This window comes from Propithecus coquereli, unplaced genomic scaffold, assembly GCF_000956105.1.
Source record: "Propithecus coquereli isolate 6110/MARCELLA unplaced genomic scaffold, Pcoq_1.0 Scaffold137, whole genome shotgun sequence".
In the NCBI taxonomy this organism is placed as follows: Eukaryota; Metazoa; Chordata; class Mammalia; order Primates; family Indriidae; genus Propithecus; species Propithecus coquereli.
The window spans coordinates 5,753,486-5,768,262 of record NW_012137969.1 but is presented as its reverse complement, the minus strand read 5'-3'; the positions used below and the strand labels follow the sequence as shown (position 1 = coordinate 5,768,262).

Sequence of the window (14,777 nt, the reverse complement as noted above, 5' to 3'; positions counted from 1 at the left end):
TTGCCCCCCAGCAGGGTGAGCTGGGTGATGAGGCCGTCACCGTTCAGTGTCGTGTGTAGCACCGAGGGCCCAGGGCCCCGCACATGCCCCACGGACGTGACCGAGGGCCGGAAAGGTCTGCGTCAGGAAAGGAAATGGCAGTTAGGCAGCTGGGCTGAGGAGAGAAAGGCTCCACCAGGACACGCCGGGGTGAGACGGGCGCGGGGACCCTGGCGGCACAGCCTCCTGTGTCCATCAGGGGCTGGGGCATCCTGGCCCCCTTGCTGGCCACGTGGTGTGACGTGTGGGGGAGCAAGGGAATGAGGGGCCTTTGTCCCGCCCCTGCCCCACCCGAGCTTCCCCTGTGCTCAATGGCGGAGGCACCTTTCCAGAGAGAACTTCCTGAACATGAGGTTGACCTGCTCCAGGTCGTAGGCGTCCAGGCCCTCGGACTGGTGGGAGGAGGAGGAGGAGTGGACAGAGGGGGGTCCAAAGGAGCCGCGCTCGTGACTGTCATCTGCAAGGGAGCAAGGGCCCGTCAGCACCCGAATGGAGGGAGGTTGGCTTTCCCGCCCCTGCCCGTCCCTGAGGGTCCCCTGAGGCCCAGGGCACCAGTAGTCCAGTCCTGCGTCCTTTCCGCGAGAGCCATTCCTGCCTCCAGAAGTGCCTGCTTAGTAGGGATCTGGTTTTTAAGAATCCTTTTCATCCTTTTCTTGTTCTGGAAAGGTGGCGGGGTTGGGGGAGGGGTGTCTTTCCATTGGCAGTTGCTGGTTCTGTCTTTGAATCAAGTCCTCACTCAGATTTTCATTTTGGGGCCACCTAGGTCTCTCCAACACCCACCAGCTTCCGCCCTCTGGGCCTGGGCAGGGCAGAAAGAGGAGGGTCTGGGCCAGACACAGAGGTCCCTCCCCACATTCACTCGTGGCCTGACTGGGGGCCCTGGGGGAGAGACCCCCACTCCACACACTCCGGACCTGCGAGTCCTGCTCGGGGCTGATAACAAAGGCTTCTCTGCAGAGATATTTTTCCCGACACTGCAAAATACCTTGGACGGTTGCCCAGGCCTCTCTTTCCAGCTCTCCCCTTTCCAAACTCTTTCAATTCTTCTCATTACCCAGCCTCGATGAGGTGCTAACCTATCTTTAACACTTGGTGGCTCTGATGGTCCCCCATTAAGGAGGACCGCTAATCTTGCCTCTCATCTGCTGGCAGCCTTGGTCGGCATGGGGCGGGGGCAGGGTGGGGCAGCCTGGACCCGAGGGGGCTGGCAGGGCACATCTGGGGGCTTCCGAGCCGCAGGCCCCTGCTGCCACCCTCCAGAGGCAAACATGGAGTCATCTCCAGAGAGCCCAGCTCAGCCCTTCCTACTTCTCTCCCTCCCACTGACCCATCCAGATGCTCCTTGGGTCTGTGAACCTGCATCCGTCTGCCCCACTGGCTCACAGCTGTAACCCCACCGTGTCTGCCAAGGCAGGGACTTGGGGATATGAGTCTCTGTGTCACTGCACCTAGCATGAGGCGGGGCGAGGGGTGCTGGGCCGAGCTGAACTTCCTGGCTGGGAGGGCAGGGTGCCTGGCACTGCACACATGCCCTGGGGGCCAAGCCTGTGGTTCTGGCTCTGCGTGGCCTGCTCTGGGCCCAGGGAGTGCCCTCCTCACAGCACCAGCCCTGCCCATGAGGGTGTTTTAGGACCATCCCATAGCCTCAGCCCCATCTGTGTCTGTCTGCCTTACACCCCCAATTTCAGGGAATGAAAAATAACCTTGCCCCCCTTCCCCATACTCATTTTGTGCAGGTTGGTTAACAGCTTAATATATGGATTTCTTATGAACACTCCCTGCGTCCGACCCACCCTCCACCCTACTGTTCTTCTGTATCTCTAAGACTCCCTTTCCTCATCTGTGAAAGGTGATAACAATAGTATTTCCAGAAGCAGCTGTTGGATTAAACTGGACCTGGTATATGGGCCAAGCACCTCTGCAGGGCTTGGCTACGACTCACGAGAGCATTTCTCCTAATTCTGTCCCCACTGCCCATGAGATAGAGAACACGCTCCCAGGGTGTCTCTGGCCATAGGCAAGCCTGGGGACAGAGGCTCATCTCCTTCACTTTGTCATTCCATAGGCATTTCCTGAGGACCTACTATGTGCAGGGTCCCTTCCTAGGCAGGTCAGAGGTGTGTGAGAGGTGCCCTGCTCTTTCGCGATGCACCTGTGACCCTCTCAGACTTGACAGGCACCTACCGTCCAGGTCTAAGGCGTCGAAGCCACCACTGTCATTGTCTTCTTCGACTGTGCTGCAAAACATGAGGAGGGTAGGGAGGGAACTCGTGTGAGTGAGGTGAGCGTGTGTGTGCACGTGTGTACACGGGCAGGGGAAGGGAAGGACGGCTGAGTTTTTGAGCACAGACTAGCCAGGGATGGGGTAAGCAAACTGGCACGCGGTGGGGACCAGCAGATGTCCCCTCTCCTCCCTCCACCTGCCACCCACCTGCGATGAGGTGCATCTTCCTTATAGCGCCTGACGATGGAGTCGTTTCCCGGGGGCTCGGCGGTGATTGACATGATGCTGCTGCGGCTCCGGTGGGGCTGCTTAGACACACGGACGTGTTGCTGGAGCCGGATATTCATGCACCCAGGCTCCGTGGGCATAAATATTATATACACAGGGACTAAATTTAACTTGGATTGGTTCTGCCCCCCGACTCAGGCAGCGTGGGCGCAGCGAGCTGGGTCTCAGCAGCGACCTTGGCTGGAGAAGGCTCGAGCTCAGCCTGGGGTGCTGCAGCCGCCGAGCTGGGAGCACATCTGCTCACACATCTGCTCACAGGGAGGATGCAGGCAGGAGGGAACCAGCCAAGGCCCTGGAGGCCAGGGGGTGTCTTGCCACCCGCACAGGCTGAGCATGATGTCCCGCAGCTGCGCCTGCTGTGGGCATGATGGACAGTGTGGGTCTGGAGTGTGGCGGGGAGGGCAGTGGATGCCCCTGGACAGCACAGCTGCTGGAGGGTCACCTCTGAAAGCAGGCCTGCCAGCTCCTGGCAAGGGCTGCCTTAAATAAGAGCCTTGGATTTTGCCACCCAGAGCCTCCATCAGACAGGCATCATTCGTTATGAAATCTCTGCCTCCCCTAGGGCCTGATTTTGGAAGCTGAGCCGACAAGCTTCCTAGGGCTTCCCCTCGGGGTTAGAATTTCTAATCCTGTGCCTTCTGTTGCCTGGCTGGGGGCAAGCAGCACCGGATGCGGTGGCTGGGACCCTGCCTGCCTCTGGCCTGGTGGGCTGCAGCTGGGTAGTGGGGGACACTGGGCCAGGAGGGGGCCCAGCCTGGGCTCTGTGGCGGCTCCTGCAGCTTGCAGCCCCCCTCCCGCCTCCCCAGGCCGCAGGAGCCGTCAGGGGCGAAGCTGCAGCAGAATTTTCAGCTGCCTGCTCGATTCGCTACAGCCCCTCGGAGGCCTGGCTCCTCCTCCCACCAAGTGTTAAATTGGGAAAGGAGGCAGCAGGAAGGTGTAAATACATTGTGAGCCTGTGGAAAGGTCTTTAAATAAACATAAGGAAGGCTGGGCTGTACCCCAGGAGGGCGAGGTGGGGACCTGGGCCGGGTGCTGGGGGTGGGCAGCGGGGCAGAGACGCACCATCTTGGAGAAGGAGCTGCTGACGGGCAGGGAGTTGGAGGAGCGGGGGCTGGCATCGGTGCCTTCGTCTTCATGTCCCTTGACTGTCCCAGAGATGCCGGAGACACAGGGAGAAGGGAAGGGTCCAGGAGAGGATGAAGTGGAAAAGAGAGCGGAGAGAGAGAAAAGGGAGGGAAAGGAAATCAGGGTGAGGGGCACGGAGGGCAGGGCTCTTCTACCCGGCCATCCGCCCTGAGCCTCGACCTGCCAGGCGGGGTGGGGACCCCCCTCTGGCATCTGCAGGAGGAAGAGCGCTCGAAACCTTCTCTTCTCATCCCAACCCAAATGTAGGCTCCTGGGACGGCCTTCTTACCAACATGCCCCTGTCCCCTGCCAGGGCCAGCCCCAGCAGCCTGGGTCAAGGTGGACGATGTCATTTGTCTCTGGGGACATTCTGGGCATTCTCTGGGGACAATGCACAGCTGGGGGCACAGGTCCCCTTACCAAATTCTCCATCCTCAGAATGGATTCCACTTTACCCCTGATAGGCAGGGCTGGTCAACCAGTGAACCAGGGAAAGTGGGGGCCGGGCAGGTCTGTCCCCCCTCAGTAAAGTCTCCCTTGGCGTCGCCCCGCTGCCTGGGGACTCTGCACACTCCTCTCGGCCCCCGTCTGATGGCTTTGTCATCTGTGTCCCCTCCTGGTCACCCCCCACCATGCTGTGTGTGTGTGCACGTGCACAGACACAGACAGACATAGACAGATGCACATATATGCCCCAGTTGGTGGGTGCCTTGTTGTCCTTCGCTAGGCCCCTGGCACCTCCCACTGGGAAGCCTGTCGGGGTCTGGTAAGGAGCAATAAAGCCCCGTGGCTGGGTGTACCCTCTCCCTTCCTTTTGGGGAAAACACCTTCTCTACTTCCACGGGCCCCAGGCCCTTTGCATTTCCCTCCTTATAGGAGGGCCACTGAGATTCCTGACACAGCCATGAGGGATCTGGACTGGGCCCCAGCTCTGGGCCTCTCCCCTGCCCTCCAAGCTTGACGAGAACTGCCTGAAGCTGGGGTCTGGACTCCTCACTCTCCTGCCCTCCCTGGAGCCACCTGGAGGCCCTCTCTGTGCAAGACCGGGCCACGTCTCCAGCATGGTACCTAAAGTCTCAGCCCCAGGGCTCTCCTGCTCTGTGAGCCACCGCTGCAGGGCAGCTTCTGTGCTATGCACTTCCTGGTCTCCACAACTGTTTACGTGCTAAGATCTGTCCTGAGGAGTCTCTCTGGAGACTGCCCATTGGCCAAAATGCTGCCTTTTCCAGGCCCCGTTTAAATGTTCCCTTCCTGAGGGATCCTTCTCCAACCTTCCTCCACATGCTTTCGCAGTGTCCCACGCACATTCCGCCTCCTGGCTATGGCCTTGCCTGAGTGCATGGGCTCCATGGGTGTCTACCAGGACCTTCCAGCACCTGGCACATAGTAGGTGCTTGATTTGCCTGGGCCAAGCCTTGCTGGCCAATCTGTCACTCACGTAGACCAGCAAGAATGGGAGGGAGGATGCTGGAGGCAGTGTGTCTCGGAGGACCAGAGGCTTGCGGGTGAACAGACAGCCTCACGAGTCTGGGGACAGCCCAGCCCAAAGCCTTGGGGGAAGGGCACACGGTCCTCTAGCTGACAACCCGTGAGCAGAGATGCAGAGTTCAGTGGAAGAGTCAGGGGCTCTGGACAGGCCCACCGGGAGTGGCGGGGTGGGGTGGAGGGAACCCCAGAGGTGATATGTCTGCAGTCCCGGCTCCCACTCACTTTGGATAACGATAAACGTTAGTTGCTATCTGGGCAGACCCCATCACCTGGGGACCCCCAAGTCCTCTCCAGGTTTACCCTGCAGGACTGATGGACCCACTGGGAGAAACAGATAGACCGAGAGAGCTGGAATGACGGATGAGATGGCGAGAGGGATCCGGGCGTCTCACTAACCTTGAAAATCTGATGTTCGCTTCAGGCTGATGGGGGATTTGGCTCTCTGCAGCTGAAGAGAGGGGAAGGGAAGAAACGAGACGCAGGACACAAATCAAACAAGGCCCCAGACACATGTCACTGGAGCTAAGGAAAAAAATGAAATGAGGTGCGCCATCCTGTCCCTCGTCACGCGGCCGCCTAGGTTGGCACAGAACGAACGCGGTGCCATCTCCCGCGGCCGGGACGACGAGACGCAGCGGCTCCCCTGGGCTCGAGCCAGGCAGCTGCTGGTGCAGACAAACAGCCTCCCAGGGAGGCCATGCAACATGGTGCTGGCAGAAGACAGGACGAGAGCCAAGAGCAGCCGAGGGGAAGGGGCGACGTGTGGGGACATGAGGCTGAGCGGAGCTGGGTATGCAAGGAACTGCCAGGAGAGGATGAGGCTCTGGGCAGCTGCCTGGCCACCCTCAGCATGAGGTGCTAATGGTTTCCCGATTGGGCTCTGATGTGCTGCTTCAGGGCCCTGGCTCGTGTGTGCAGGGCTGTGAGAGGCAAGGGCACCGCCAGCCCCGGGAGGTGGCCTCCCTCCCTCCCTCCTTATCAGGAGCCGGCCACTGCCACGACTGTACCAGGTCCTGAGCAAAGCCACAGGATTACTGCTGTAACTCCGGCCCCCAAAATGGTGCCTGGCAGGTGACAGCACTCTATACTTACTTGGTGGATAAACAAATGCATGTGGAAATAATGCTTATTTCATTCTCTTTCTCTCTTAACTTCGAGAAGGATTCAGCAAAAACAAATAAATAAGCAAAAAGCAGGAGTGGCATGCTTTCCATTCACACGGCTGGAACAGGTGGAGCCACATCTGAGTCCCGAGTCCCACCCAGAACACGCACAGCTATGATGTGCCCTCGTCTCCTGCGGGGCTGGCGCCCCCGTCCTTCCGCCCCAGGGTCCGACAAGGGCACCTGTGCCGCCTGCCCTCCACACCCAGTACCTGGATGCCCTTCAGGTTCATCCTGCGCCGGGGCGGGTGGTAGGGCAGGAAGTACTTGCTGTCTTCGGGCGACTCCTCTGAGGTTGAAGAATCATCTGCTTCTTGGCCGTTGGTCCTGGGGCTGGCGTCCCCGAAGTTCTGTGAGATGATGGTCACGGGCAGGTTCCTGGGCAGGCTCTGGGGACAAAGAGAAGCTGGTGCTGGTGACACGGCTTGACGGGCAGCTACTGGTTGGCAAAACAGTGAGGCTCATGGTGCCATTGTTCCTTTGGCCTCCCAAGCCCGACACTCAGAACGGCTGCTCTTTCCTGAGCCTGCCATCCCTGAGGCCTCTCATTCCAGCCCGAATGGCTGCCTCCTCCTAGGCCTCTCGTCCTTGCTGCCCACCCACCCGCCGGCACCTGGACCAGGCCCTCGTCTTCTTTAACTACAGGAAGGACGTCGCCTCCTACCTGGTCTTGGTCCCATAAAGCTGATGCCACCACTATATTTCCAATTTCTAGCCCTGTGCCTAGGCTAAAAATATTACAGATATTGCGGAATGACTGAACAATGATGAAGAACAGTGCCGGGTACCGGCCTGAGGGCTTCACATCCATCATCTCACTGAATCCTCCCTGACAAGTACACACAGTTTTTAATAATCACTTTTTACAAAATAGGAAGCTGAGGTGCAAGGGCCTTAAGGAGCTTCCGTGTGACCCCCAAAGCCACACAATGCCCTCATGCTATGCTGCCTCCAAACCCAAAGCTTTCTGGCCTACTTCCCTGCATGAACCCTGCAGGGTCCCAGAATGGAATCCGAGCTCCCTACACACGCAGCCCACCCTGACATGCCCGTAACTGCCCCCTACCCCTGCCCCTGACTCCACAGAGGCAGAAGTGCCAATCCTGAGGCTGGGGACACTGGTCCTGCTCTCCTCCCCTAACCAGGTGCCATCCCAGCCTTTCTGCACGGATTCGGAAGGCACTCCCCGAGGGCCCCCCCTGTGCCTGGTATTGTGCTGGGCGTTGGAAACAGAGGGCCCTTCATGGAGCTTATGTGAGATTACAAACTGTGGCATATACTCATGTCATAGAGGGGCCTGGTTCCCGTGATGGGGCCAAGGTCTCCCAGGGGAAGTGGCACTTCAGCCAAGAGCAGAAGGTGAGCGGACCTGGCCAGGTGAGGTTGGGAGAAGAACATCCAGGTGGAGGTCTTGGGGCCACTGAGAACCCCCCTGCTGCAGGGGGTGTTTCCTGAAACCCAGAGGGAAGGCAGGCCTCCTCCCCTGAGCTCCCTGGCACCCCTTTAACCTGGAGTTTATGGCATTGCGCTGAAATGTCATGCTGTTGCATGTGCCCCCAGTGTTGGGGTCTGAGTCCTCTGAGGACAGGGGTGGGCCTTATTATAGCACCCCCAGGCCACTGAGGAGCTGGGCGCTCTGGCAAGCCCCCCAGCTGCATGTATCTGGGTCCCTTCCTTTGTAAATGAGGACAGTATGTGCCTTCCTTGCAAGACAGTTCTGCGGGTTAAATGAGGCAATGCACAGAAAGCACTCTGCACTGCACCTGTATGTGACGCACCCCATAAACCCTCCACGGCAGCATTCATTCATTTCTGAGTGCCTGGCCCCTGCTGGGAAGTGCATGCTGCAATTCACACTGTCCGTAACTGACAGTTTGTTCATGGGCACCAGTAACTCTAACAAGAGCAGGGCGGCTTAAACTCAGTGATGGCTCAGAAGGTGGGGGAAGCCCCACTGGAGGTCAGTGGCTGGCTGTGGTCAACTGAGGGGGTGTCGAAGCCCTTAAGAGAGAAGGTGCCCAGCTAGGAAGTGGCTGGGCCAGGCTTCACCCTGAATCTCCTAGCTTCCAAATGAGCAGCTCCTACTCGTCTCTACACAGACACGTACAGAGGGTTAAAGGACGTGGATTGTCCTGGGTGTGGGAGGGAAGGGTGTACTTCTGGCTTCCAGCATACAAGAGCCATTGCATGGGGAGGTGGTGACCCTGGCCAGCTGTCCACTGGTGCCGGGAGGGTACCGGCTTCGGTAAGGGGGACCCGGCCCAGCCCGGCCCACCTGGTCAAGGCAGCCACTGTCCTTGGAGAGGCGCCGGAGCTTGCTCTCCAGGTTGACGATGCAGGCTTCCCGCCGCACCATCTCGATGCGCATCTCGTCGTTCTTCTCCTCCAGCTCGCGGATCTGCTTCCTGTACTTGTCCTTTTCGATCAAGCACTGCGAGTACTGCGTCTGGGCTGCGTCTCGGGAGTGGAAGGCCTGCGAGGAGAAGCGGGGCGAGGGCTGCTTTGGCGCATCACCCCGACCCACCCAGATTGCGCCCGGGGACACCCACGGTCTCCCACCCAGCGGGCAGCCACATCAGCGTGGCTTCTGTCTTGACCTTGAGTCTTTGGCGTTTCAATCACTACCTCCTTCGTCAACACTATCACAGAGCTGTTTATCCAGCCCAGAGATGCGTCAGGTACCGTGTTGAGAGCTGTGACGTGCATCTCCAGGAGCCCACACCCTGAGGCAACGATACTGTGATGTTCCCCATTTTACAGATGAGGGCGCTGAGGTGTCAAGGGGGTGGCAGCTTGCCTGTGGGCACACACCTTATGAAGGTGGGGCTGGGATCTGAACCTGTCCCTCTCACTCCAGAGACCGGGCATTTAAGGACCACGCTTGGTTGCGGAAGCCGTTGGAGCCCAGCTGAGACCCCTGCGATACCCGAATGCCTGTGGATTCTGAAAGCCTCTAGGAGTGGAATTCCTCTTTGGAACAGAAATAGGAAAGAGGGATTCGTGAGCAATCCCTGCGTAGTCAGTGACCTTACACTGGACAAAACCTCAGGGGTGTCCGCACCTGGTCCCGCTCGCGCTCCACCTCCTCCAGCTGCAGCATGACCGTGTTCATGCGGTGCTTGTACATCTCGCAGTCCTTCCCCAGGGTCGAGCACTTGAGCTCCAAGTCTTCCTTCTCCTCCAGGTACTGTGAGTGACACGGAGAAATCAATACGTGCATCAAGCAATCGACAGGTCGGGGCTCACGGCTGTTTTCTGGTCATGTCTTCCCACCGGCTAGAGCTGGCTCGTCCTTCCCTGAGCCAGCATGGTCAGGACGTGGCCTGTCTCTCTGAGAGCCAGCTGTCTGAGTGGAGGGGACCATGGCAGTATGTGCCAGGTAAGGTGGGGAGGACAGGGCAGATACGGTGCTGGCCCTCCTGTGGCCTTCGGCCAGGAGGGGAGGACAGGTGCTGAGACAACATGATGACTCATACATAACTGAAAGGAGCGGGATGCTGGGAAGTAGAGGGAATTTATAGCAGGGGTCAGACCAGTCCCTGGAAAGGAGTGTGGGGTCAGGAGGTCCTGCTGACACACATCAGTCAGTGCACCCTGGTGTAAAAGGGCCAGCGTGAGGGCACTGGTTGGGGACACTGCCCCTCACTCCCACCTTGTCTCGCAGCTCCTCTGCCTGGCGGACCTCCTCCTGCAGGTTATAGATCTTGTTGACCAGCTCCTGTCGGTCCTCCAGGGCTTCCTTACGGTCGTGCTCCAAGATGTCCAGGATGGCCTTGTCTGAGTCTGGCAGGCTGCGCTTCCCGGCCTGGGCGGGCAGGTGGGAGGTTTGACAGTGTCGGGGTGAGGGGTGGGGAGCAAGGTGGCCCTGGAAGGCGGGGGACAGAAGAGCCAGCAACAGACACTGACACAGCAGAAGGTTTTGTGCCAGAAAGGCAGAGGCGAGAAGAGATGTCTCTGGGGGTCTCTAAGCAGCTTATCATTTAAGAAGTTTATCACCTGGAAAGAAGCAGAGAACCCACTTCTGCTCGGGAGCATCTGCTCGGGACTATCCCGAGCCTATTGTTCTGCCAGGCTCTTATCAGAGCCCAGAGAAGCGGTTGCTGCTCCCCAAACACTGCACAGGTGACAACAAAGGGAAGGCTGATCTGCGTTCCAGATGCCTCCCCCTAAATATCACTTAATCTGTTCCGATTAAACCAGGATTCATCCTCTGCTCTGAAACAGAATCTGAAACCCAGGCAGCCAGTCTGGGGGGCAGAGGAGGGAAACAGTTTTGGAGGAAGTAGGGGACGTATTTTGTTTCTTTCCCTGCAGATGTGTTCTGGGATGTTACTCCTCAGTAACTTCCTCCTCCACACCCACAGGTGATTCTGTGATGACAACTGTGGGGGCATCTGAGGTTTGAACAAGTGGCAAAGAATTAAAGTTGAGTTTCTTGAACTCTTTAAGGGCAAGGAGGTTTCCTGGATGGACTTTTGTCTTCTCCCAGGGCTCAGGGCATTGTTTTCCACGTGCATGGTGATTTTCACGGAGGGCTTCAAATTCACAAATATTATCTCACAGAATGCCATGTCTCAGCAAGTGGGTGGTGTAGGTCACCTCATTACAGAGGAGGAAAGCAAGGAACCCAGGGATCACACACATGTCTGTGGCCCTGCAGTCAGTGAGGTTTGGGCGGGACTCTGGGACTCATACTCCAGCAGGCATGTTTGTCCTGTGCCAGCCGCCATCCTGCCCCGCCCAGGCCCTCACCTGTATGATGGACTGCAGCTCCTGGTTTTTGGTCTTCAGCATCTCATTCTCCCGCTCCAGTTCCAGAACCTGTTCCTTCTTGGGCCGATTCTCGATGTCGTTCTTCAGTTTCAGCGACTGATTTCTCTCCAGCTTACATTCCTCCTCCATCTTATTCAATCGGTGCTTTAGTTGATCGATCTGAAACACCCCAAGGGTACCCAGGGGAAAATGCAGCTGGCAAGAAACACTCAGAAAAGGCAATGCGTCCCCAGATCCCACTGGACTTCCAGCATAACCTGTGTGTGCCCCTCCCTCCTTCCAGTTGGTGGCAGAGAAGGGCTCACAGAAACCTTCTCCAGTGAAACAAATCACCATCTCCTTGTTGATGGAGAGTTCCTGATTAGTCAATTTAGAATAGTTTTAAAGGGGCTATATGTCTCAGAGAAAATTCCCTCGGGTAACTTTTATGGGGTGGAAGAGGTTACAGATTAGGATAAAAGATACTCAAACTGGTGTTTCCTCAAGGTATGCTACCCGTATCACTGCCCTTTTATGAATGGGTTTCAAATTCTGGTCCTCAGAACTCAAGGATTTCGTGAAGAACCCCAGGGTTATAGAAGGGAATGAACAGAGGGTGGAGAAGTCAGGGTTTGGGGCTCCCCCCACCCAACTTTATGCCCCAGAGCAGCTCCATTTGTATGTTTTGTCCTCTTGGACTTCACAGAAGATTTTATTTGAACAAATGGCACTACTGCAAAAAAAAAAAAAAAAAAAAAGAAAGAAAGAAAAGAAAAAGCCTTGCATGAAATCCATCAGACTGTAAGTTTGCAGGATCTCTGTGCCAGAAAGATGGGCTCCCTGGAGGAGGCAGCTACTGCATCTGGGAATGGGACAAATGGAGATGTGCTGATTTTCACCCTCAAGAGTTTAATATCAGGAACTGGGACTAGCAGAAAACTTCTTGAACCTTTGTGACTACGTCTGTCTGCTTCCCCAAACTGATTGGCTTTGGTAAAATACCCCAAACAAGAAGGCTGTTCTCAGGGCTGCAAAGGAGGCACCAAAGGGGAAGGCGTCATCTTTCAAATCTAGGCTTGTGGGAAGAACAGTCTCAGAAATCTGACTTTAGCAGATTGGGTGGTGACTTTAGCAAGGAAAGAACTGCTGCACCCCAATGGCCTGAGATAATGAAGGAAGGGGGACGCAGGGAAGCCGCCTGGGGCTGAGACATGGCTCAGGGACTCCATTGGCCAGATGTTCTTTCAAGCTCTACATGCTTTCTTACTATTAACATATCTCCAGGGAAACGTAATACAGGAGGAAGTTCTAGGAAATTTGTAAGTCCCTGCCACAGGTTAACTTTTCCAAATCCTAGGTAAAACACCTCTCTTCCTGGGTGCGCGCGCACACACACACACACACACACACACACAAGAAAGAAAGAAGAAACCCTCAGCATTTTCAAAGATCAACACAAGTGTCTTGCGCTAGGTCCAGATCCTGAGTTCCACACAAGTGGGCATGGGGTGCTAGCAATGTGGGGTGCTTACTGGGTCAGCCACTCTTCCAAAGACTTATGGTTCAGTATCTCAGCAATCCTAGGGCAGAGATATTATTTTCATTACTGCCATTTACAAATGAGGAAACTGAGGCCAACAGCTAAGTAAGTGGTAAAGAATGACATCAGAATTTGAACTCAAAACTATCGGACTTAAAAGCGCATGCTCTTAATGGAAACACTCCATTGCCTGCTATACCACTGACTCAGTTCACCTGAATCCTAGGGGATTGTTTACTGATCTGTCTGCTTCACTAAATTGTAAGTGACCTGAGCAGAGCTCAGGTTATTTATCCCTGTGTCTCCCACAGCGCTTAGCACAGTGCCTTACACATGGCAGGTGCTTAATAAATATTCTGAGAGTTTATTTTCCACCCAGCAGCCGGAGTGATCCTTCCAAGATAATAAATCAATTGCTACTCCTCAGCTTTCAATCCTTCAGTAGCTTCCCATTATGACTAGAATAAATTCCAAAGTTTTTACCATGCCTCCATAATCTGGACCCTGGCCATCTCTCCCACCTCCTTTTGTACCATTTGTACATTTGGCTCCAGCCTCATTGACTCTCTTGCCATTTTCTCAAAATAAAATAAAGTCTGCCCCCTACTTGGGGCCTTTGCATGTGCTTTCCTCCTGAGACTTATGTGGCTGGCTCCCCCACTTTCTTCAGATCTCTGCTCATGTGTCCCCTTCTCAAAGACCTTTCCTGACCACCCTGTTTAAAACAGCACGCCTTGTTCTCTGTCCTCATACCCTGTCTTCTTTTCTTGATAGCACTTACTACTATCAGGCATTTATGTATTTGTTTTCTGATTACAACATGAGCTCCATGACAGCATAGCCTTAGTCTTGAGTTACATATTGCTGGAAAAGAGCCTGGTGCAAGGTGGCACTCAATAAATAGAAAGAAAGAAAGAATGAATGAAGCAAGTCCAGTTCGGAAGTAAACTCATTAATGACATCGATCGTTTAGCGGGTAGGTCCTTCACTGATAGATGTATCGACTATCTCACTAGGCCAGGCACCATGCTGAGCTTTGTGGATACAATGATGAAGGTCAGAGTCATGGCCCCAAGAAGTTCACACAACCAAGGAACAGGTACTATGTCCATTTCCATGTTAATTTTGCCAAGGGCCACAGTCCGTCCGCTGGAGCCACCATGTCCCCCGACGCAGGGCCTGTGTGCGCATGTCTGCACACGCGCATTGTGGTGCTAGCCACACTAAGGCCCCCCCCCCAACCCCCGGATCTGCACGCACATGCGCATGCGCAGAGTGGATCTGGGCCTCAAGCCAGCGTCGGAAAGCCCTGGCTGGGTCCGGGTGAGCTGGTCTGCACATGCGCACAGCACATCCAGGCTCCCGAGCCCCTGGTACTAAGTACTACAGGGGACGCCCGCATGCGCATGGTGGATGTAGGCCTTAGAACCCCTGTGTCCTGTATTCCTACTCAGCTGGCTGGGCGCTAAGCTCGGGTGGCCAGTGAGTGTCTGCACGTGCCTGTATGGGGGTCTTTAGCCCCAGCGACGTTTGTTTCCCCCTCGCTCAGCTTGGCCGTGCAGTCCGCGGCGCCCCTCACCTCGAGCTGGAGGTCGCGGCTCCTCATCACCGCCATGTTTTTTTCCTCACTGAGCTGGGCGTAGCGCAGGGCTAAATTGTAGTTGTCGTCCTTCACCTTGACCAGCTCGTCGTTGTAGCTGTCTCGCTCCTCCTTCATCTTGTAGTAGCGCTCCTGGAAGGTCAGCAGCTCCACCCGGGTCAGCGTCAGCTGCTTCTTCTCGTCCTCCAGCTGCCGAGACTTGGCCAGCAGCTCGCACCGCTGCAGGTCCTTGGCCTTCATCTGCTGCTGCAGCTTGATGACCTCATTCATCAGGAAGTGCGTGAGGCCCTCGTGGCCCTCCTCCACTGTGGAGAGGGGGCACTCAGTCAGGCCTGAGGACTGGGAAGGGGAAAAAGGAGGTTCCAGACGCGGGGCAGGTGTCATTCGTTCATTCATTCACTCACCAGCATTTTACTGAGCTTCTACTACCCATTAGGCATTGGGGATTCAGAGTGAGTGAAACGGCCTTGGTCCCGGTATAGCTTATGGTGTAGTAATAGGGACAGACATTAACAAAATCAATGATCACCCGCAAATGTAACTACAGACTATCAGGAC

The 14,777-nt window shown here is 56.1% G+C and overlaps 1 protein-coding gene across 1 annotated transcript in view; it reads right to left on the bottom strand.

Annotated features, from left to right (window-relative positions):
• CARD11 (caspase recruitment domain family, member 11) overlaps positions 1 to 14,777 on the bottom strand; it is a 40,029-nt gene that overhangs the window by 12,785 nt on the left and 12,467 nt on the right. The window contains 12 exon segments of the mRNA XM_012638923.1: positions 1 to 117; positions 364 to 496; positions 2,224 to 2,276; positions 2,471 to 2,571; positions 3,614 to 3,696; positions 5,561 to 5,612; positions 6,540 to 6,716; positions 8,603 to 8,800; positions 9,389 to 9,514; positions 9,980 to 10,132; positions 11,080 to 11,259; positions 14,199 to 14,524. Coding sequence (XP_012494377.1) covers positions 1 to 117; positions 364 to 496; positions 2,224 to 2,276; positions 2,471 to 2,571; positions 3,614 to 3,696; positions 5,561 to 5,612; positions 6,540 to 6,716; positions 8,603 to 8,800; positions 9,389 to 9,514; positions 9,980 to 10,132; positions 11,080 to 11,259; positions 14,199 to 14,524 — 1,699 coding nt within the window.